Source organism: Mus musculus, chromosome 2, assembly GCF_000001635.26.
Source record: "Mus musculus strain C57BL/6J chromosome 2, GRCm38.p6 C57BL/6J".
NCBI classification, from domain to species: Eukaryota; Metazoa; Chordata; class Mammalia; order Rodentia; family Muridae; genus Mus; species Mus musculus.
Window position 1 is genome coordinate 120325793 of NC_000068.7, and position 22083 is coordinate 120347875.

At 44.9% G+C, this 22083-nt stretch overlaps 1 protein-coding gene across 7 annotated transcripts in view; it reads right to left on the reverse strand.

Moving 5' to 3' along the window:
* Window positions 1-22083, reverse strand: part of Vps39 (VPS39 HOPS complex subunit) — a 36682-nt gene that overhangs the window by 9332 nt on the left and 5267 nt on the right. For 2 of the 7 annotated variants that reach the window (XR_001782888.2, NM_147153.4), the window contains exons 3-14: window positions 21065-21097; window positions 20536-20600; window positions 19826-19868; window positions 18333-18427; window positions 17401-17499; window positions 16192-16284; window positions 13527-13710; window positions 12889-13009; window positions 12674-12794; window positions 7598-7727; window positions 2781-2923; window positions 214-357 (exon numbers count right to left, since the gene is read on the reverse strand). Coding sequence is in view for 5 of the 7 variants with exons in the window: in NM_147153.4 (NP_671495.1) it covers window positions 214-357; window positions 2781-2923; window positions 7598-7727; window positions 12674-12794; window positions 12889-13009; window positions 13527-13710; window positions 16192-16284; window positions 17401-17499; window positions 18333-18427; window positions 19826-19868; window positions 20536-20600; window positions 21065-21097 (1271 nt within the window). In the remaining 2 variants the exon portion in view is untranslated. Of the gene's footprint in view, window positions 1-213; window positions 358-2780; window positions 2924-7597; window positions 7728-12673; window positions 12795-12888; window positions 13010-13526; window positions 13711-16191; window positions 16285-17400; window positions 17500-18332; window positions 18428-19825; window positions 19869-20535; window positions 20601-21064; window positions 21098-22083 lie in introns of those variants that run through there. The other 5 variants (NR_027618.1, NM_178851.4, NM_001363053.1 and 2 more) reach the window with 4 other exon arrangements.

A 22083-nucleotide genomic window follows, 5' to 3' on the forward strand; every position in this document is an offset into this window, starting at 1 on the left:
GTCTGTGGCACTAACCTCAATTGTACTGGCAAAGGACCTCCAAATAAATATCCTGACTTATCCTCTTCATCAAAGGAAACACAAAGACATCAGGCAAGGGCTAGGAGGTTTCCATCATCTAAGATCTTACTCTTAGTAGTGCTCGTCTCCTACAGAGCTCCCCGGAACATCCCTAGAGTCAGAGTAAGGGGCTGGCATGCTACAGCCACTCACATGGAGGTAGCACTTGAGCAGAGTGGTGTCAATGATCTGAAGTAACTTCTTCTTGGACTTGATGGTGGGAGTGCCCTCCATGAGCGGGGAGGTGCTGGACTGGTGATCCGAGTCATTCAGCTTCTTTACCAACTGGCTCCGTTTCTGAAAAGTGCAAAAATGTGGGGTCAGGGCCAGGACGAGGTCTTCCTTCATCACCCGCATTTAACTCTGAATGCCCCCAAACCAGCTCTTGTCCACACCCTGGACAAGACATCTAATAGCAGCATTCATGTTTTGCCAGAGATCAAAAGACATGACTATCACATTGCCACAGACCCAGTGACAACAGAGATGTCCTCCTGCTTTGTTTCTGCGGTGCTAGAGATCCAACCCAAAGCCTTGCATAAGCTGGGCAAGCACTTTACCATGAAGCTCCACCCCAACGCCCACCCCCAGCCCTCCACCTCAAACACAGGAACACTTGTTCCTTAGGTTAGCTCTAGACTATTCTGAAACCTCACCTGGCTGGGCATGGAAACACAGGGCAGTGATCCCAGCTACTCAAAAGGCAGAGTGAGGAAGATCATAAATTCAAACTCAGTTTAGGCAATATAGTGAGACCCGTTTCCACACAAATCAATCAATAAAAGCATAATCTTCATGTACTTCTCTTTGTCCACCGAGGCCCATCGTCTCATTTGGCCAAACACTGGTGCTGCTTAATGCTATGCATCCCGAAGGTTACTGGAGACCAGGGGGGAAAGTGTGCTCTGTTTCCTAAAGCTGGGATGGCAGAAGCAAAAGACCACGGGCCTCTAGAAATATTCTATCCCGGGAATTGCCTTTACTTGCCCCAGGGCTCCAGAGTGTGAACAAGGAGACAAGCCTGTGCACTCCTTGCAGGCTGCCAGTCATAGCCTGGCACCTGGAGCTCAAAATCAAGGGCACACCAGGCTGAGACGTCTGGTCAGGCCAGTTGACTTTCACTGACCCTGAAGCAGCATTACAGTTTTCCCAGGGATGCTTTTCAGAGCTTACCAGTATACCTGGAACAACAGCTATAAAGTCTCTGACATGAGTGTGTACACAGGAAATAAACAGAAACATTTGTAACAGATTGTGAGTTAAGAAGCTTTAAGGAGGGCCGGGAATACAATTCAGTCAATCCCCAGCATCACACACACTGGGGGCAGAGGTGTACACGTGCCCATTTCTCAGCACTTAGGAAATGGTTAGAAGTTTAAAGTCACCCTTAGTTACATAGGGAGTTCAAGGTCAGGCTGGGCTCTATAAGATTCTATTTCAGAAAACTGAAGCTTTATAGATAGGTAAGTTGTAGTACTGACTTTAAACTTTCATATTATCTGTCCATAAGAGTAAACTGAAAAAAAAAATCAGGCCATAAACATACAGTAAACTAACTATTGACAAGTAAGGACTTTCCCAATATATGGCTAAATTTCAAGCTGCAAACTGTAAAACAGAAAATATACTTTGATTTTTATTTGTAATAAAGGAATAAAAAAAAAACTAAACAGGCTGGAGAGATGGCTCAGTGGTAAGAGCACTGGCTTTCCTTCAGAGAGGACCTGGGTTCGATTCCCAGCACTCACATGGTGGCTTCCAACTGCCTGTAACTCCAGAGGATGCGATGCTCTTCTCTCCTCTGCTAATGGAAGCAAACATGTGCTATGCTACACTGGCACACGTCATAAAATCCACCATACACATAACATAAATCCTAACTCAGACAGATAGAAGCTAGTGCATGAATACACATAAGAAACTAAACAGAGCTAAAGTGTTGGCAACTTCTTTGGCTTATACTTTTTGTTTGTTTGCTTGTTTTAGAGACAGGGTTTCAGTGTGTAGCTCTGATTCCAGAGCTCACTATGTAGACCAGGCTGGTCTTGAACTCACAGAGATCTGCCTGCCTCTGCCTCCCAAGTGTTGGGATTAAAGGTTTGCACCACTGTGGCCCTTTGGTTTATATTTTCTATGTTTCCTAAACTATAGGCATTTCCCTCACAATTATTTATGGTATGAAAAAGTTCTGAACAATTAAAATTTACCCCTTTTAGGTCATATAACTTACTGTGAATATGCTTACTAATATGAAGATTTAGTTTAAACAAAACAAAACAGCCCCCACCCTTAACCAAGGAGCTATGGATAGCAGGTGGTTTCTAAAGGAGTGTGTGTGTCAGTTAGAGATTTCTTAAAGGTGTGGCCCCAGAGGATGGTCCCACACCTAGAAGTATATAGAGAGCAAAAATTGGAGTTTTGGGGTTTTTTTTGTTGTTGTTTTTTGTTTTGTTTTGTTGGTTTTTTTTAGAGGATACAAAATTAGGAGGTTTGGAAAGAGTTAAGGTAAAAATGATCAAAATACATTATATGAAACTCTCAAAGAATTCATACAAATAACAAAGTCAACGGTACTATTAAGTGGGAGGCAGTAGAATGTGGCCCACCCCACTTCCACGGCCTTCACTTAAGGACCTCCTACGGCCCTATTGCTGCCACAGTGAAGCAGCAGTGCTGGAACTCTGAGGCAGAGGCTCCTGTGTCCTGTGTGCTAGACCTACCTGTGTCAGGTAGTCAATGAGAGCTAAGTGAGCCTTCTCCAGTTCAGCACCAGAGAGTGTGGGCAGCGGGTTGGGGTACTGCAGTTGCTTCCTGTAGTCCGTGGGCAGTAGGTCGGGGTACAAGCCCATCACATGGGTGGGATCTGTAAGAAAGGAACGCATGTGTCCTTAGGAAAGGAAGCCAGAAGTGTAAGGACAGACAAAATACAACATGGTATTTTATATCATGTAAGACTGATAGCTGTTGTTTCTTGTTTGTTTGATTGTATGTTTGTTTTAAGACAGGGTCTGTGCAACCCTGGCTAGTCTGGGCCTTATTACATAAACCAGGCTGGCCTCAGATTTGTGGCAATCCTCTTGTCTCTGCCTCCCAAATGCTACAACTATAGGTAAACATAAGCATGCCTGGATTACCTCTCACCCTAGGAAATGAGTCTAAGTTCAGAAAAACTTAATAAGTCACCTAGTTATTATCTGAACACTGTACATAAATTTCATTAAAATGTCACAAAAATGGTATCACTCACAGACACACAGGATTAGGACTACTTAACAACCGTCTAAAAGAAGCAGACTTTTCAAAATTTGTATGGAAAAACTGATATTTAAGTGAAAAAGATCAGTAAGCGTGTATACGAACACACACACAAATTTTTAAAGTGATAAATATTTAATGTAATGAAATATATTAGTCAACACAATTAATAAAAATCCAACATTAAAAAGTTTTTTTCTTTTTACCCTTAGTATATCCCTTTAGTATATAGCCACAGTGTATATGAAAGAGGCACATTGTTTATAACTTCAATTTTGGAAACAATGTGTAAGTCCTTCAACAGCAGAATAAAGTATGTTTACTTCAGCTGATCAGAGTGTTATGATATAATGCACACTGTAGTTATAAAGTATGTGACATTAAAATCATAATTCTGCTAAAGATGTGTACATGTGGAAAACATCTGTATGAAGAGAGATAAAATGAGGGATAAACTTGGATCAAGATTTCTTTTTTTTTTTCAAATAGCAAGTTCTTTTTTTTTTTTAAAGATTTATTTATTTATTATATGTAAGTACACTGTAGCTGTCTTCAGACACTCCAGAAGAGGGAGTCAGATCTCGTTACGGATGGTTGTGAGCCACCATGTGGTTGCTGGGATTTGAACTCCGGACCTTCGGAAGAGCAGTCGGGTGCTCTTACCCACTGAGCCATCTCACCAGCCCCCTGGATCAAGATTTCTTAAAAGATCTTCCTCACATTCTTAAAACGTTTGTGCCAACAATCTATACTTTGTTTTCCTATAGAAAATGTCAGCTCAGGAGGCAGAGGAAGGCAGACCTCAGTGAGTTTGAGGCCAGCCTGGTCTACAGAGTGAAATCCAGGACAGCCAGGGTTACACAGAGAAATCCTATCTAGAAAAACTAAACCAAAACAAACAAAAAGGAAAGAAGAGGAGGGGAGGGGAGGGGAGGGGAGGGGAGGGGAAGAGAGGGGAGGGGAGGGCAGAGCAGAGCAGAGAGATGTCAGAGTGGGGAAAGCCAGTTCCCCCTTAATGGACACAAGTCTTCCGTGAGGCTCCCAGAACCCAGTTGGCCCCATGTCACAGTATCTGACCCATCTAAGAAGACCCTGTTCCTTAGGATCAGGAATCTGGTAGAGCACTGACAAGAATGTGCAACTGAACATAGCAGCTGGCAGAGCTGCACGGAGCCCCACCAAAGCAGCTGTGAGGAAGTGTAAGTGAGCACGCGGCCTCCATCTATCTGTCTCCTGCACCTACAGCCATGCCCACTGACATTCTTCTGAACACCTGTGATAGGAGGCTGCCCGTGATGGGGGGCAGCTCAGGGATTCAAGTCCCAGGTTCCAATTCTACCACTGCAAAACCAAAAGGCCTTGCAATGTCACCTTTTGTCTATCAAACGCTAAGCTCCTTTGTGACCTTCAAGGTTCTTTGAAATCTAGCTCCAACGTATCTTTCTGGCATGATCTACCACACACCACCAAATGGTGCACTGGGCTCACAGGAAAGTGGACACAGGTTGGGGCTGTGCCCCCATGGTTCCTTCACATTCCAGTTTCCTTCTCACTCTTCAGGGCCCAGTGCACCTCTTCTTTCTTACGTTTGTTTGGTTGTTGAGATAGGGTCTCAAACTATGTGTTAGACTTGCCTAGAATTCACTACGTAGCCCAAGATGGCTTTATACAATCCTACTATCTAACCATTCCAGGTGCCAAGACGACACACAGGTTGAATCACCATGTCTGACCTCCCTTAGTCTTCCTGCTCCTGGAGAACTCTATCACCACGCACCTACCCCCAAGTGTTTAACTGAGTGGCTTCACATGCAAGTACTTTGTGTACCTGTGATACAAAGTGTTATCCTAGACACCCCAGCTCTGAGGGCAGAGCTGGCACTGCCAACACTTAGGAGAGGGTTCTGAGTCCAGGGTTATGCCTGACAAACAAAACATCACACACACAACACTAAGGACTCAGACACAGGAGACCAAGGATATGATATTCCTCATTCAGAGAAAGGGTGCCAGGCAGCTTACCCACGCTGCTGGCTGGCCAGTTCCTGAATTCCCAGGTACTCTTTCCACTTCATGTACATGTACTGGCTGCTCCCTCAGCCTAGAGTGTTGTTCTCTGGACCCTGGCATGGCTTATGGAGCCACCCTCTCTTAGGTGGTAAGTAAAATACCCCCCTCTGTAGAGATGCCTAACTATTTCATATTCAAATGCAATCAGAGCCCTCAGGACATGGGACTGTGGAAGAGAGTGGCAGGAGCAAACAGACATTTTCGGCACTGGGGTTAGGGGGTCCTGAGTTTGTAGACAAGGTACTTAAGCCACGTGAGACTGTTGCCTGCCGTGGGTCTTCCTCCAGCTCACATGCCGCTTTATGGCTTCCTCACCAGTGCTGTGCTGCCGTCTCTGGCATGGCATTCCAGATTCATCTGAGTTTGCCTACTGTGAATTAGCTTATGTGTAGGCAACAGTCATACTGGCCTGTGGGTATTGTCTCCCAGATCACTAATGTTTCGAAATTACGGAGAGCAAGCTGGCTCACAACTACAAATGGACACTTTAACCACACCAGACCTAAAAGAAACAGAAAATCCCCCACAAATGCCACTTTAATGCAAATAGCAGCTGGTTAGCAGCTTCCAGGACACATTTTCTGCTAAGTTAAGCCACCTGGGAAAGCTGCCAGTACAGATGCAGTCATACCAAACACACAAGGCATCTGTCTCCATGCCTCAGCACTGGGATCACATACAATCGTAGACCACTGCCCTTGGCCTCTGTGGACTCATCTCAGGTCCTCATGTTTGTAATGGCCGTCTCCTGAAACCCAACTGAGCCATTTCTCTAGCCCCACCTCCCTTCTCAACAGCAACCTGCTTCTGCTTGGTGAGTTCCTTCCTGCAAACTATATTTGTGGCTTGAGGACTACCTTAGCTTTCAGATTCAGAGGGCCAACCCTCCTTCCCTACACTAATAAGGCTGGGAATGGGGCCATGACCTGGTGATCAGAGCCCTAGACCCTGAGGCTGAGGGTCAATGTGGTGCATGTCCATCCCACACAGTCCTTGTACACATCCCTTCCTCAAGAGGAGTCTGCTTTCCCTTGTCTTACACCTGTAATGACCCTTGAAAATCAACAGAATGCAGGAGGCATTGTAGCTACAAAAGGCATCCCAGATTACACCCTCTGGGAAAAGCCAGCTGTTGTGCCCGGTACTTGATCAACTCCGTGAAGACTCACTGGGGAGAACTGAGGACCCAGGACTCACACAGAACCAACTTGTAAGCCATGACAGTCAGCTGCCTTGGCAAAGCACTGTATAGCTGAAGCACTTTGGTGCTAGCAACTGGCAAGTTAGCAGGGAGTGGCTTTTACAGGGGATGAAGTACCATGAAGATGGTAGGGGCAACAGCTAAGGAAGAGGCTACGTTAAAGTAAGGTCACCTAGTCTGTTGTGGCTAGAAACTAATTTCTGTCTGCCTTCCTGCTTTGAAGGCCTCCAGACTTCCCTTTGGTACCATAAAAGATTGACCCAGGTTGGGTTGGGTGGTGGCAATGGTTGCACACATCTTTAATCCCAGCACTACAGAGGCAGAAACAGAGACAGAGGTATAGGCAGGGGGATCTCAGTGAGTTTGAGGCAAGCATGGTCTAAAGAGCAAGTTCCAGGATAGTCAGGGCTACACAGAAAAACGCTGTCTTAAAAAACAAAACAAAAGTTGACCTATCAATTTTATGGGACCCTATATGATTGATTCACTCAACCCTGTTCAATTGATCAGACTCTAGAAAATTACTCAGAACTCATCTCCACTATTCATAACCAAGAACCCAAGTTACTGGCCAAGGACAAATATGGGGAGAAGGTAAGAGGAGGAAGGAGAGGACAACAAAAGGGTGTGGAAGAAAGCCAAACGGATGTAGTAACAGCAGCAGACACACGGTGCGGCACTCTGCGCTGTTCAGTCGCCTCACCTAGCCTTCACAGGATCCTCTAGGGGAGCACTATCATTACGGCTCTTTTAGGAGCATAATCTGTAGAGGAGAGAATGGAAGCTCGGAGCTCAGAGCTTTGCATGAGCTCTGGCAGGCTGGACTAGTGACCCTCCTAATGCCATCACATAACCAAGGCAACATATAGAAGGAGGGACTTGTCTGGCTTATGATTTCAGAGAGATAAGTCTGTCATGGCTGGGAAGTGCAGCAACAAAGAGCAGACATGGTGGCTGGAGCAAAAGCTGAGGTCTCATATCTTGAAGCCCAAAGCCACACCTGATTGTTACCTGTGCCAAGTTTAGCAAAGACCTGCATGGACTCATCAAAGCGCTTCTGGCAGAAGAGGTTGAAGGCATACAAGTTCTTAATGTGATGGATCTGCTGCTGCTTTTCACTGTCTGAGTCATCTTTCATCTCCTAAGAAAAGACAGAAGAAAGAAAAGCTCATTCACTCTCAAGTATGTGCTTTGCCCATTCCTTTTTTTTTTTTTTTTTTTTTTTTTGGTTTTTCGAGACAGGGTTTCTCTGTATAGCCCTGGCTGTCCTGGAACTCACTCTGTAGACCAGGCTGGCCTCGAACTCAGAAATCTGCCTGCCTCTGCCTCCCGAGTGCTGGGATTAAAGGCGTGAGCCACCATGCCCGGCTGCTTTGCCCATTCTTAGTGGTAAACCACCCTAGAGAGCACGGGGGCAGGTCTACAACATTCAAGGGTAGCATCCACCCGTGCAGACTGCCTGACAATCTTCTCCTAAAAACTTTTACTTCTTCAAACAACTACACTAAGACGTGGTTACATAACTAAAATAACATTTAATTTTAGGTGTTCTGCCTGCAGTGCCCATGAAAACCAGAAGAGAGCATCAGGTTACCCTGGAATTGGAGTTACAGATAGTTGTGAGCTGTCATGTGACTGCTAGTAATCCAGCTTAGGTCCTCTGCAAGCGCAGCCAATGCTCTTAACCTACGAGCCATCTCTCTAGCCCCTTAGTTACATAATTTTAAAAATTTATTTTTATTTTATGAGTGTATGCCTACATGCATGAGTGTATATCACACACAGGCCTGGTGCCTGGCAATCTTCTCCTCACACTGTTAAGTAGCTATGCAACGAAAACTCACTAGAGCTTCTACAAAGTGCCTAACTGGTGCCCTGAAACCTATCAAGGCCTTAATACAGCCTAGAGGATATATGCTAATTAAATGAACGTGAGTGCCATATTTGATCCTGGTTCCCACATGAAAGGGCATTAATGGAAAGCTAATCATCACACCTAAGGTTACATTTAAAAGAAAACCCGTTGGGCAGTGGTGACGGACCCCTTTAGTCCCAGCACTTGGGAGGCAGAAGCAATGGGATCTTTGTGAGTTCAAGGCCAACCTGGTCTACATAGTCTTTAAGAAGGAACCAAACTGAAGCCATTTTGAATAAAGCTTTCATTTTGAATAGGGGTCAAATAAACTAAGTTCCCAAGACGTCTCTAGGTAACTGACATCCTGGTTGGAAAGTTGAGACAATAAAGCTAGGCCATTTCCCCTGCTGCAGTTGAACGCACCGATCAATGAGAACAGGGTAAGTGTACCACACAGGGAAATGCAGCACACAGGAAAGCCCTCCACCCCTGGATCCTGATGGATGGGAAAACGTAATTGTGACTTGGTCCAAATGTTTAAGCTTTTCAGGCTTAAAAGCTCGGTAGCACTATGGCTCGGGGTCAGTTCAGCGCCCGAGTCTGCCTCCCAGATTAATCAGCAGCAGCTTGATTACAATCAACTTTTCTTGTCTGCATTGACTTGGTGTTCGAACTGTGTTGGATCTGAGTGGATCCCATAACAGAGAATTCTAGGACAGCAAGGACTACACTGAAAAAATCTGTCTCAAAAGAAAAGAAAAAGAAAAGAGAAAAGAAGAGAAGGAAAGGAAAGACCTGCACATGTGTGCCCTAACACCCACCCACCCACACATATGTACATACACACAACACATTGTTAATTAGGTTAATACATAAATGAAATTCTTCTCAGTTTCTTTCTTCCTCTCTCACCTCTCTTCTCATCCCTTCTACCATCACCCTAGTCCACAACCGTCAGCACACAGCTGCACCTCGCTGTTCGGGAAGGCTTTCTACACCTGGCTCGGTCCTCTTTTCAAGCTTACTCGCAGATATTACGACACACCTTCTGCTCAAGTCAGTGTAACTCCAAACATCCTAGAGATCGTTTTCACTTTTCTTTCTTTTCCCATATTTATGTGTGCGTGCGTGTGTGACTGGGTGGCATGTGCACGTGCGTGTGCGCATGCAAGTGAGCTACTAGGCTGAAGCAGGGAATCATCTTCAATCCATCTTCCACCTTACTCCACCAGTCAGGGTCTCTCAGTGAAACCCAGAGCTGGCTGACAGGGACAGTCACGCCAGCCAGTTGGCTCTAGGGATGACCTGTCTCCACTTTCCAAGGCTGAAATTATAGGCAGGCCATCCCATCATATCCACTTTGGGCAACTGTCACATATGTGGTATACAGACAGATATGTAGGCAAAACACCCAGATACATAACAACGTAAATGATTCTTTAAAAAAAAAATTAAAAAAAAAAAGACAAAACATTGGGTTGGAGAGATGGTTCAGTTTAAGTACTAAGATGTTCTTAAGATGGCTCCAATTTAAATATTGGACCTAAATTCAGAGCCCCAACACCCCAATATGACTCTGACCAGGTATACAACTAGAACCCTGTCTTGAGAAGAGCATCCATAGGCCAGGCAGTTTAACCAAATTGGTTATCACCATGCTCAAAAACTAAGGTAGAAGGTGACTGAGGATGCCACCTAACACCACCTTCTGTCACATGCTCATACATGTGTACACACACACACACACACACACACACACACACACACACACGCCCAAGATGAATAGAGAATGTCGATAAAAATATGAAGAAATGCTGAATCTCACTAGCTGCCAGAGGAATGCAAATTAAAACTACATCAAGATTCCAGCCTAATCCGAATGGTAGTCAGAATGCAAATGAGCATCAAGAGGCACAGGCGAGGGCAAGGACAAGAGGGAGACTATGCACTGCTGGCAGGAATGCCCACAAGTGCAGTGCTATGGAGAGCAGTGTGGAGAATGCAAAGAAGCTTAGCACGCATCTTCCATATGACCCGGTCCAGCACTCGTGCACGAGAAGAGCGTCAGGTCCACATAAGCCTAGGGACACTTGCACTCCAGGGTTGACTGCAGCACCATTCACGACAACTATTTCACGGAGCCAACCTGGATGTCTGGCACAAAGGAAGGGAAATGGAAAAGTGCCACGTGTATATGCTGGGATGTTAGTTTCAGCCTCAGAAAGACAAATATACCTTTCTATCTCATTTGTGGTTCCTAGATTTTTTTTTATTATTATTATTATTTACTAATTTTACATATGTGAGTACATTGCGTCTGTCTTCAAACACACCAGAAGAGGGCATCAGATCTTATTACAGATGGTTGTAAGCCACCATGTGGTTGCTCAGAATTGAACTCAGGACCTCTGGAAGAACAGTCAGTGCTCTTAACCACTGAGCCATCTCTCTAGTCCCTAGTTCCTAGATTTTTTTTACAGATACATAAAATCCACTCCCACCCCTCTTGGTTTGTGAGTGTGTGTATATGCGTAAAACTGTCTTGAGGAAAAAAGGGACCAGTGGAAGGGAAGGGAGAGAAAAGGCAGGACAGAGAGAAGGGGCAATATATTTAACATACAATATGTACATGTAAGAGCTTGAAAAAATTAGCATTTTAAAGTGGGACTTCTAATTTAATTACAAAATTTACACATGCAAAATAAAAGTTGCATTTAAAACAGCCTGCATGGGTGGAGAAATAACTCAGTCATAAGTGCTTGATCTTTAAGTCATAAAGAGTTTGAGCCCTAAAGCCCATGTAAAAAGCATAGCAGAGTGGTACTGCGTGCAATCTCAGCGCTGGGGAGACGGAGAGAGGAGGCTCCCTAGGGCTCGATGGCTAGGCAGCTTAGCCTAACTGATGAGCCCCAGGTCCCATTGAGACTCTCTGGAGAGGTGTGGTGGGGAGAGGATGGGATAGGACAAGGTGGAGAGCTGTCCAGAGGCACAACACCTGAGGCTGGCCTCTATCCTCCAGATGTGTACACTCCAGCGATGCCCACCAGTACACACACATGTACACATATACAAAAGCAGTTGCCATAAGTAATTAAAAGTGATTGCTGCTTTTCCTTTAGAGACAGTTTGCAGGAATCAAGCTTACTATTATCATCATCAAGACCTCTTTGGATTAGCACTGACCCAGGTTAGGCTCGGAGACTAAGTCCACTCTCTGCAGATACTAAAAAATATCACATAAAGCACATGTGTCAGCCAGCATGTGCTGTAATCCAGCCTTGGAGGGTGCAGCAGGAAAACCACCATAAGCTTGAGACTGGCACAGGCTACAGAGCCTTGTCTCAAAAACCACACAGGGGGAAACTCACTGGTGATGGGAGGGAAAGTGGAACAAGATGCATTGCTGCTTTGCTGGGAACAATCCACAGGAACACAAAGGAGAGCGGCTACAAAGACCTGAATGTGGTTTGTGTCTCCCAGTGGATTCCAGGGTTGGGGATTTGTTTTCTAGGTGGCAATACTGAGAAGTAGGGTGGCCTTCAAGAAGTGGGGCATATGGGGCATACGTTACTAGGGACAAAGGGAAAGGGCTGTTATGACCGGAGCCCTGGCCCCTCGTGTCTGCTCATGGTGGACCTGACTGCATGCCCTTGTATTCCTGGCCCTTGTCATTTGGACTTTGGATCTTGGAAAATGTAAAGTAACAAACATTCCTTTTCCTAAGTTGTCTGTTGTGACAGTGAACAGCTGACTGGCCCAGAGGCCACAGTAAACAGAAGGCTGCAGTTCAATGTAAGGTTCAACGTAACAAGAGAGGCGGTCCCAGATATTGAAGAAGGCAACACATGCCAACAGAATTCACTGATGAAAGAACTGAGGGCCCTCTAGTGGCTACATCTAATTAGACAGTAGTATGACATTTGGTAATGTATGCATTGTCTTTAATTGTTCCAAACAAACCATTTTATTATTTTATTCTTTCATTACTTTCTAGAAGACACCATTATAACTGACATCCACTCTACACTTGAACAGGTCAACAAGGTAAATCATGTAGTTTCATTGATACTTGAAGGTGGACTCAAACCCTGCATCAATCCCTCCTGGCTTATTCTTCATTTATATAAACAGATCTAAATACAGTCCAAATACCAATCTCTATGTGAGTTTAGCTGCTTTAAAAAATGATGAGGAAAGCAGACTGCTTCCCAAATCTAAGGAACAAGACTCACCGCGAGCTGCAGAGCCAATTCAAACTGCTTGTCCTGGAGAAGCTGTTGGATTTGGGTTGCCATGGGGACAGGAATGAGTCTCCAAACAAAATGATTGCTGGCCACATAGATAATGTTTGATCTGGAGAAGGAAGAATACTGGTAAGTGGGCAATGAATTGTTTTTAGGGACCTGGCAAGGACGCAGCAGCCACAGTGAAGAGAGAAATTCCTTACCCCCCTGATGTAATGAAGCGAGGCCTTTGCAACTCAATGCTTTGGACCAGAAGCCTTGGTTCCAGTGTTCGGATCTCCACGTATCGTGGCAACACTGCAACAATGTATGGAGGCTGGTGCTCTGCGAGAGAGGACATGCCGAGCTGGAGTGCTGGCTGAGGGTTTTGGGTTAAGGATGGGCTTGGATTTAGTTGCTTGCACAAAAGTGATGTAAATGGATCTCAAAAAAAATTCCTAAGTCAAAAATCCTCAAACAGGAGGATTCTTCACTGTAATTCACCACTGATGACTATTGTTTGCTTGAGTGATATCAAAAGACATCTCTTGTATAGCAGAGTTATGCTGTGCTTTGCTAACATAGCAGGACCAGCTAAAAGTTAGCCAAGTAGTGTTGGTACACACCTTTAATCACAGCACTCAGGAAACAGAGGCAAGCACATCTCTGGGTTCAAGGCCAGCTTAGTGTACAAAGTACAGCTAGGGCCACACAGAGAAACAAAAAAGGTGGGGGATGCTGGGTGTGAGTAGAGGAAGGTAGGCAGAGTCTACCTATCTGCTAGGATCATGATAGAACTAATTCTGCAGGGATGACACACACCCCACCCAAATGACAAGGCAACGGCTCCTGTTGGCCTTACCCATGGCCACTGGGATGTCTGTCCAGTTCAGGGCGCATTTCTGAGTGCAGATGCCTTCCTCGTTAAGCACCACAGTCAGATCATCCTGACCCACAGCCACTTTTCCATCTGCCAGAGGGGCAACTAAGGGCTCCAGCTGCTTTCCTGTTGGGAAGAGCTCTTTGATGGACCCCTTTCCATCCACCTGCAGGAAGAAATGCGGGGAGTCACCCAGCAGTTCCCAGACAGAGGCACAAATGCAGCCTGGGAAAATCCACATAAAACCCAAACCAGAGAAGCCAGTAATGGTCCTTGTTTGACATGACCATGGTATTTGTTATGACAATCTTTACCACAGTGTAATATGTGTTTTCAAAAAATGGAGACAAGGATCTGCCTGGCACCTACCAATGCTAGGTGCTATGACATAGAACATTGCTGCTGGTGGAAATGCAAAGTGACACAGATAGTTTACATGCTAGCTTGTTATAAAGCTAACACAACATGGGAGCCAGCAACACCACTCCCAGTTATTGTTCAGGGAAATAAAATGCACATTTATACAAACAACTAAATAAAAATGTTTATAGCACCTTTATTCAGAACTGCTAAAAACAGGGAACAACTGTATCTATCAGCTGACAGGTGAATAAGCAAACTTCAGCCCATTCACGTCACAAGCCCTACTCATCTGTGAAAAACAGCAATCACTGATAACAAACACAGATGAATCTCAAATGTACTGTGCTAAGTAGACATCTCCACTTGATACAACTGTTTATATGACATTCTACAAAAAAACAAAACTTAGGAGACAAAGCACATATCTTGGTAGTGGAAGCCTGGGAGCTGGATGGGAGGCAGTTGGAAGGAATGTATGAGGTAACAGTTGCTTTGAATTGTTACCATGGAATTAGTTACATAACCCTAGATAGGTGTCAAAATCCAGATTATACAACAAAAAGAACAGAATTTAATGTATGCCAGGGTCTTAAAGCAAGATTTGCAACCCTCAGAAAATGAATGCTTAAGACAGAGAAGCGGGCTGATGATGTAGCTCAGTAGTGGTGATGTATGACAGATGCAGCCACAGGAGCCACAGTGTCAGCCAGACCCCTGCTCCAGCCCGGGAGCCACGGGGCCAGTCCCCTGCACTGTTAGTATCTTGTCAGCTGAGAACAGTGACTCCTTCAGGACTTTGACCCTGAATATTAGCAATAATAAAATATTCCCAAACTAAATATATGGCGTGAAATAGCAAAGAGCTAAACGATGAAGAGCTAACACAATGGGGGGCAAGAAGGAAGGCTTCTAGATCTGCCAAATCTGGATTAGTAGACTAGGGTGAAGCCAGGAGATTTAGATTACTCTATGAAGTAAGGAGCATTCGTCTTTTCTACTTACAGTATGCAAATGAGAGGGGAAAGGACAATGTGTTACTCACCACTCTGTATTAGAAAAAACAATGATAAAAACAATTTGCATAGCAAGATAGGTTTTTTTAATGTGTATGGGTGTTTTGCTTGCATCTGTGAACCATAAGGGGTGCCTGGTGTCCATGGAGGCCAGAAGAAGGCATCAGATCCCCTGGAGCCAGAGTTCTAGCTAGTGTTTGGTCACCATGTGGGTGCTGGGAACTGAACCTGGGTCCCCTAGAAGCGAACTCAGTGCTCTCAACCACTGAGCCATCTCCAGCCTCCAGCAAGGTTGGATTGATTGATTGATTGATTGATTGATTGATTGTATGTAAGTACACTGTAGCTGTCTTCAGACACTCCAGAAGAGGGAGTCAGATCTCATTACGGGGGTGGGGTGGGGGTGGGGGTGGTTGTGAGCCACCACGTGGTTGCTGGGATTTGAACTTTGGACCTTCGGAAAAGCAGTCGGGTGCTCTTACCCACTGAGCCATCTCACCAGCCCAAGTATTTTATTTATTATTTCTAGTATTTTATTTTTTAAAAAGCAAGGTAGAAGCCCATATACTAAAAGGCAAAGAATTAGTGTTTTCTCTTCTCTTCTTTCCTTTTTGAGGTGCTGGGGAATCAAACGGAAACTTCCACCCTTCACCTGCACAGACTGTTTCTGATTTGGGTGGGGCTGCTATACTTCCTCTATTTCCTTAATGATATTTTCTATGGCATACCTATTCAACTTCTGAAATTGGTGGAAAGACTGAAAACAAATACAGCCAGAGATTTTGAACTCGAAAGCTAACAGTAAAACTCATGTCTAATTCCTGAGCAGCCTGATCTGTAACACATAGGGAAAAGAGCATGATATTCAGACAGATGGACTAACAGCAGCCCTAATGACCTGCCCCAGTCACCAGATACTGTGGGTAATAATGCAGAGAACTGAGAGTTGATTCTGTTTGGCTTCAGTGACATGAACACCTGACTTGTGGAAATGCTAAGTGCACTCTCGCGCACACACACAAAGATACACAGACACAGACACAGACACAGACACACACACACACACACACACACACACACACACACACACACACACACAAACAAACACACACACAGAGTTATGCAAACAAACAGGAGCCCTGTTAGACCCAAAGCTCTACTTAAGGAAGTCTCCAGGCCTATGGTTCAGAAGCAATGACCATCTGGCAAGGTAAAGTCATGGCCACTTGCCCAAGGCCAGCTGATGAGAGCAGCAAGAACAGAAGGCTTACCCTGATCAGGTAATAGTCTCTCTTGAAACCAACGCAGATAGAATTTTCACACCATGCCATGGACTTGGGCACATCTGGCACACTAAAGTCTCCCTGGATAAAGAGAATAGGAGTTCAACTGAGAAGATGTTAAAACAGGATGGGATGAGATTCATGTTTTCTGTTATATTACTTCCATTCTGCAAAATACCCTCTACCCATACCTGAGCACAATTCTTTTTTTTTTAATTTTTTTATTAGATATTTTCTTCATTTACATTTCAAATGCTATCCCAAAAGTCTCCTATACCTTCCCCCGCCCTGCTCCCCTACCCACTTACTCCCACCTCTTGGCCCTGGTGTTCCCCTGTACTGGGGCATATCAAGTTTGCTAGACCAAGGGGCCTCTATTCCCAATGATGGCTGACTAGGCCATCTTCTGCTACATATGCAGCTAGAGACACGAGCTCGGGGGTACTGGTTAGTTCATATTGTTGTTCCACCTATAGGGTTGCAGACCCTTTCAGCTCTTAGGTACTTTCTCTAGCTCCTACATTGGGGGCCCTCTGTTCCATCCTATAGATGACTGTGAGCATCCACTTCTGTATTTGCCAGGCACTAGTATAGCCTCACAGGAGACAGCTATATCAGGGTCCTTTCAGCAAAATTCTGCTGGTGTATGCAATAGTGTCTGCCGTTAGTGCTGAGCACAATTCTTGAAGAACTATATAAATAAAATACAAATAAGGTCTGGGCTTAGTTCTAGCACTTGGGAGGCAAAGGCAGGCAGATTTCTGTGAGTTCAAGGCCAGCCTGGTCTACATTATCAAGTTCCAAGAAATCCAGAGCTACCTAGAGATCCTGTCTCAAAACAATAACAAAAGAAAACCAACCAACCAATAAACAATATGAGTCACCCTAATAAGAATATAAATCACCCAGGAACTGGAAAAAGTGCAGGAAAGGTTCCCTTAGAAGAGACAAGATAAAGTGCAGGAATGCTGTGGAATTGTGGGCACAAATAAGCAGGCCTAGGACTCTGCATCAGTGTCTGCCTGGGGAGAACCTCAAGCTGGGGTTAACTAGATCTAACCAGGAGGCTCAAGCCGGGGCTAACTAGATCTAACCAGGAGGCTCAAGCCGGGGCTAACTAGATCTAACCAGGAGGCTCGAGGCTAGCTACAGTGCCAGCTCCCACCCTGCCTGCACAGCAGGCACAGTGGACGTTACCTGCAGTTCGTGGAATTCTCTGTCCTTCCAGAAGTACAGCTGCAGCTTCTTCCTCACTGCCACACACATCCGCAACACCTCCTCACCCGTCTCAGTGTGCTGAGGAGAGACGCCTGAGCCAGTGAGGATTTGATGACTCCATGGCACAGCAGCAAGCAGACTGGCGAGTCCCTACCTCAACTTGAATGCAAATCTGCAAATCCCCTGCACCTTAAAGCCCCACTGCCACAGCTGGGCGGAGGACCACCACTCTGTCAAATGCTTAGACACATCTGGTTCCAGATGACTTCTCCACACGAGAATTCCCAATTCAGAAACAAAACCCAGAGTAGACTTCCCATTTGATAACTGCTCTCTCCCCAACTGCCTTTCCTTCAATGTTTCTTGCCCATGGCTGTCATGAGTTGGTGACAACAGACTTGCTTATAATCCTTAGGAAGAATTGGGAAGAGAAAACCCCCAGGCAGAGAGCGATAAAGAGTGGAAGTGGGTTGCCAAAGCTAACAGTGATCCCAGCTGAGAAGAAGCTGGGGAGTCAAAAGACAGAAGATGATGAACTGGCAGAAACAAGATCTTTTTTTGAACAATGAAAACTCTCTAATGACAAAGACCATGGCAATCCTGCTTAGAACAAGTCAATTTAATATCATGAACAAGTTCATGATACTATGTAAAGTCTTGCTTGCCTACTAATGTTTGTCTGACAACCGTCTTTCCCTCTGGCTAGTCCCCTGTGACACACAAATACCTGGCATGTTAATTAGCACATGGGGAATGCAAATTCTGCATCTCGTACCTCATCTAACAAGATCCAAAGCAAAGTACTCTCTCTGAAGGTTTTGGGTTTGGATGTCAGAGTCGTCCTTCCATGGAGTGGTAGGAACGTGGTGATGTGGAGTCACAAAGCCAAGGTCCCCCTCAAGCACACTCACCTGGAGGTCACAGGTGAACAGTGATGCGCCCTTGGCCTTTGAGACTGTAGTGATTTGTTGAAATGTCAGTAAGTCATGGACATAAATGTTGTTTTCTGTTTGGGAGGAAGTACAACATCACTATGCCAGTCTCTGACATAGTCTCTAAGATAAAACCAAAAGAAGTAACTGTAACATCTACAAGGAGAGAGCTGTAGCCCCTGGGTGAGATGCACCTCCAGTCTCATTAACAGCAACCACTCCGGACGCTCACAGTACACCTTCTGACCCGGGTGCTCTGACCCTCACGACTCTGCACTGGCTCACTTCAGCCCTACTGTATGTGTCCTTCTCATGGGTGGAAACACGTCAGCAGCTTTACCCAGGAAATAACTTTCTGAGCTACGTATGCTAGGAAGTTCCAATTAGAAAAAAGAAATTCTCTCTAGATTTTGTATAAACCAAGGCAAGGATTTCTGCTTAAGCAAGACTAACAAAGGAATGCAGTGGTCTCCCATGAACCACTCACTTCTGAGACACCAGCCAGTGCCCAAATCAGGAGAGCGCCAGACTCTGTATTAATCTCGTACTCACATAACCTTTGATAAAGCTTAACTTGGCATAGTAAGAGATTAAAAACAACTAACAACACAACAATTATAACCCAACAGCACCAGCACGTGAGTGCAGTCTCTCAGACTATCTTATTGCCAGCCAGCCCTCTTTCCTTCACAGAGGAAAACTGGGCAGGAGGACTACGGGGACATCTGAACTAGAGCAGCTTCCTGCGGTGGGGACTTAGTGCGTAATCTCACTGCAGACCCAGGGACTAAGTCTAAAGTGACTCTGCTATTTAAGCCTCTGGCTAAACAGCACAGGGCCTGAGATACGTTTCTACTCTTCAGCCTCTGGCTGCTTTGCAAGCCTGGGCTCTAACAATTCTGGCCCCATCTGTCTCTTGCTTAATAGCGGGCCACTCTTCACCACCACACGTCCTAAGTCAGGCCACAAGGAACACCTGCTGCCACATGATGGCCTTGCTTAAGTTGTTCCTTGATGGGCTGGAGAGATGGCTCAGCGGTTAAGAGCACTGACTGCTCTTCCAAAGGGCCTGAGTTCAAGTCCCAGCAACCACATGGTGATTCACAACCATCCATAATGAGATCTGTCGCCCTATTCTAATGAATCTGAAGACAGCTACAGTGTACTTAGATAATAAATAAATCTTTTAAAAAAAAAGTTGTTCCTTCTGCCTCCTCCTCTCTTCCTGTGAAGTGTGTCAGCCTCCCCACTCCTCGGACCCCACAGCGCTTCCACCATATGCATTACCACTCACTTTCTGAATTTCGGCATGATGATCACTAAACAGAGAATTTGAAGAACAGAGTTCAAGTTCATGGCAAATGTTGCCTTTATTACCCATATGCCCTGATGTATCTGGTTAGAAGACACCAGCTCACTGTAAACTACTGTTGAATTAACACACAAAACACAAATGTAGCCCTTCTTCTTACCTAACAAGCTGACCAGAATCTTAAACTGGGAAACCACATGGATCTGGAAAACAGAAAATCATTCGACTCAATTAAACATTTCTGGTAAGCTATAACAAACATTCACTTATCAAGAAGGCTAAATTAGACTAAAGGGTCTGTACTGGTTACAGACACTTGAATCATGTTTATGTGTAACCATGGTTTCTGCTTGTGACAGAAGATTCGGGCACTTGACCATGGGCAGAGATTCCCTATATAAAGGGGGTAGAGAGAACGTTCTAGCTTTGGATAGGACTTCAGTGTATCCCCTAATAGCTGATGCATTTGTTGGGAGCCTGGTCCCACTGTTGATTTTAGGATTAAGGCCTGGTGGGAAATCTGTAAGTCACTGGGGATATGTAATTAACCAAGTGAGTTGGTGCTCATGGGATTCTTCAGTTAGTTCTCAAGAGAGGTAAGGCTGTTAGAACAGGTCAAGTCTCTTTCAGAATCATCTTTGGCTTCCTGCCTGACAGTGTGTTTGCTGCACGTGTCGTGTTATAAGCCTTCACCATGGCTGAGATGCTGGAAGCACCATAGTCTTGAACTTCTAGAATTGTGAACTCAGTCAATCTCTTCTTCCTAAAGTAGCTGCTTCAGTTATTGCATTACAGTACTGAAAACAGACTAACGCAGCAGGGCCTCACAGAAGCCAAACAATTCTCATAGCAATGTGCACAGCCACTTACCTGCTGGATCTTTTTGGAAAAGTTCTTATTGGACTTCTCTAGTGTTACCTCAAACCTGTTACAACCTATGGAAAACAAACAAACCTCTGTAGTCCCAAACACAGAGACACACCTAAAACAAGAAAACTGCGGCATCATATGCACTCCTGAGAAATCTCTAAAAACACCTAAAAGTCAGGGGTCTAAACAGACAGCTGTCTTTACTGCACACTGCAGGTGGCTTTCAACTCCAGTGTTACAGCAAAGGGTTTCAAGCACTTTTGGCATCAGCAGAAAAGATCACACAATGTTTCCCAAAGCAGCGAGGTCCCTGGAGTCTGAAGATCTTACCCTACGAAATACCTTGGCCAAGTGCTTCACAGGAAGAGGGTAAAGCATGGTAGACAAACATGAGAGCCCAAGCCCTGAGACCCAGAACAAAGTCTGCTTGCACCTAGAACTAGCCCCAGCAGCGACCCATCCTGCACCATGAGAGCAGAGCAAACACTACCAACTCCAAGCTAGAGCAGGGGGATGCATCTACACTTACTGCCGCTTTCAGGTGAGGCTACATCTGCTGGCACTGTTACAAAAGAGCGGAAGACAGTCAACACCATAAAAACACGAGAGCCCAGTCTTGCTGGGGATACATACTTAGCTGAGAAGTTACTGATCAAAATGAGAGCAGCAATAATAATAATAATAATAATAATAATAGCTACTACGAGGTCGAGACTAGACACAAAATGCTGGGTTGATTTAATCTGTATTGTGTATCACCTCACAACTAATTCCAAAGAGCTGGTGTTATTATTTCATATTTTCTAAGAAAATGCCTTACTCTGTAGCCTGGGGGCTGGGGGGCATAGATTCTACTACATAGCCTAGGCTGCCCTTGAACTCACTGCAATCTTCCTGCCTCAGCCTCCTGAATGTGGAAATTATATCATGAACTACCACATGAATTTTCAGGGTTTTTTTAGTATTATTTTATTACTGGGGGCAGGAACACACATCATGGCAGAGGACAACTTGTGGAGTCAATTCTCTCCTTCTCCCCTTACACAGGTTCTGGGGAGCAAATCTGGGTCATCACGCACTGGACCATCTCGCTGGCCCTCAGTGGTTGGTTTGTCTGTGAGACAGTCTCACTGAGTCTGTGGAACAGGACCTCGTTATACAGTCTAGGATGGTCTGCAGCTCTTGCCCAGGCTTCAGGTGTTGGGATTACAAGTATGTAGCACTATGGCATGTTCCAACATCATATTTGAGGTGTCTAATGGATCAGCCAGTGTTTGACAAACATCTGTTCTTACATGCACATAGCTGAAAAGAGCAATATTCTGTTTTTTCAAGTAACTGTATCTTCATTGTTGATAATATACCAAAACTTGATGAAGGGTGTTTCTGTGAATGGAAACTCAACCTCACATACACCAGTGAGCTTTTTACTCAGTTACACTAAGAGCCCCGATCTGTCTGGCACACTGGATGGCCCTTTTACTCATATATACTTTGAAACACTAACATCTGGAAAAATAGTTTCACCAAGTCACAAATTTTCCAAAT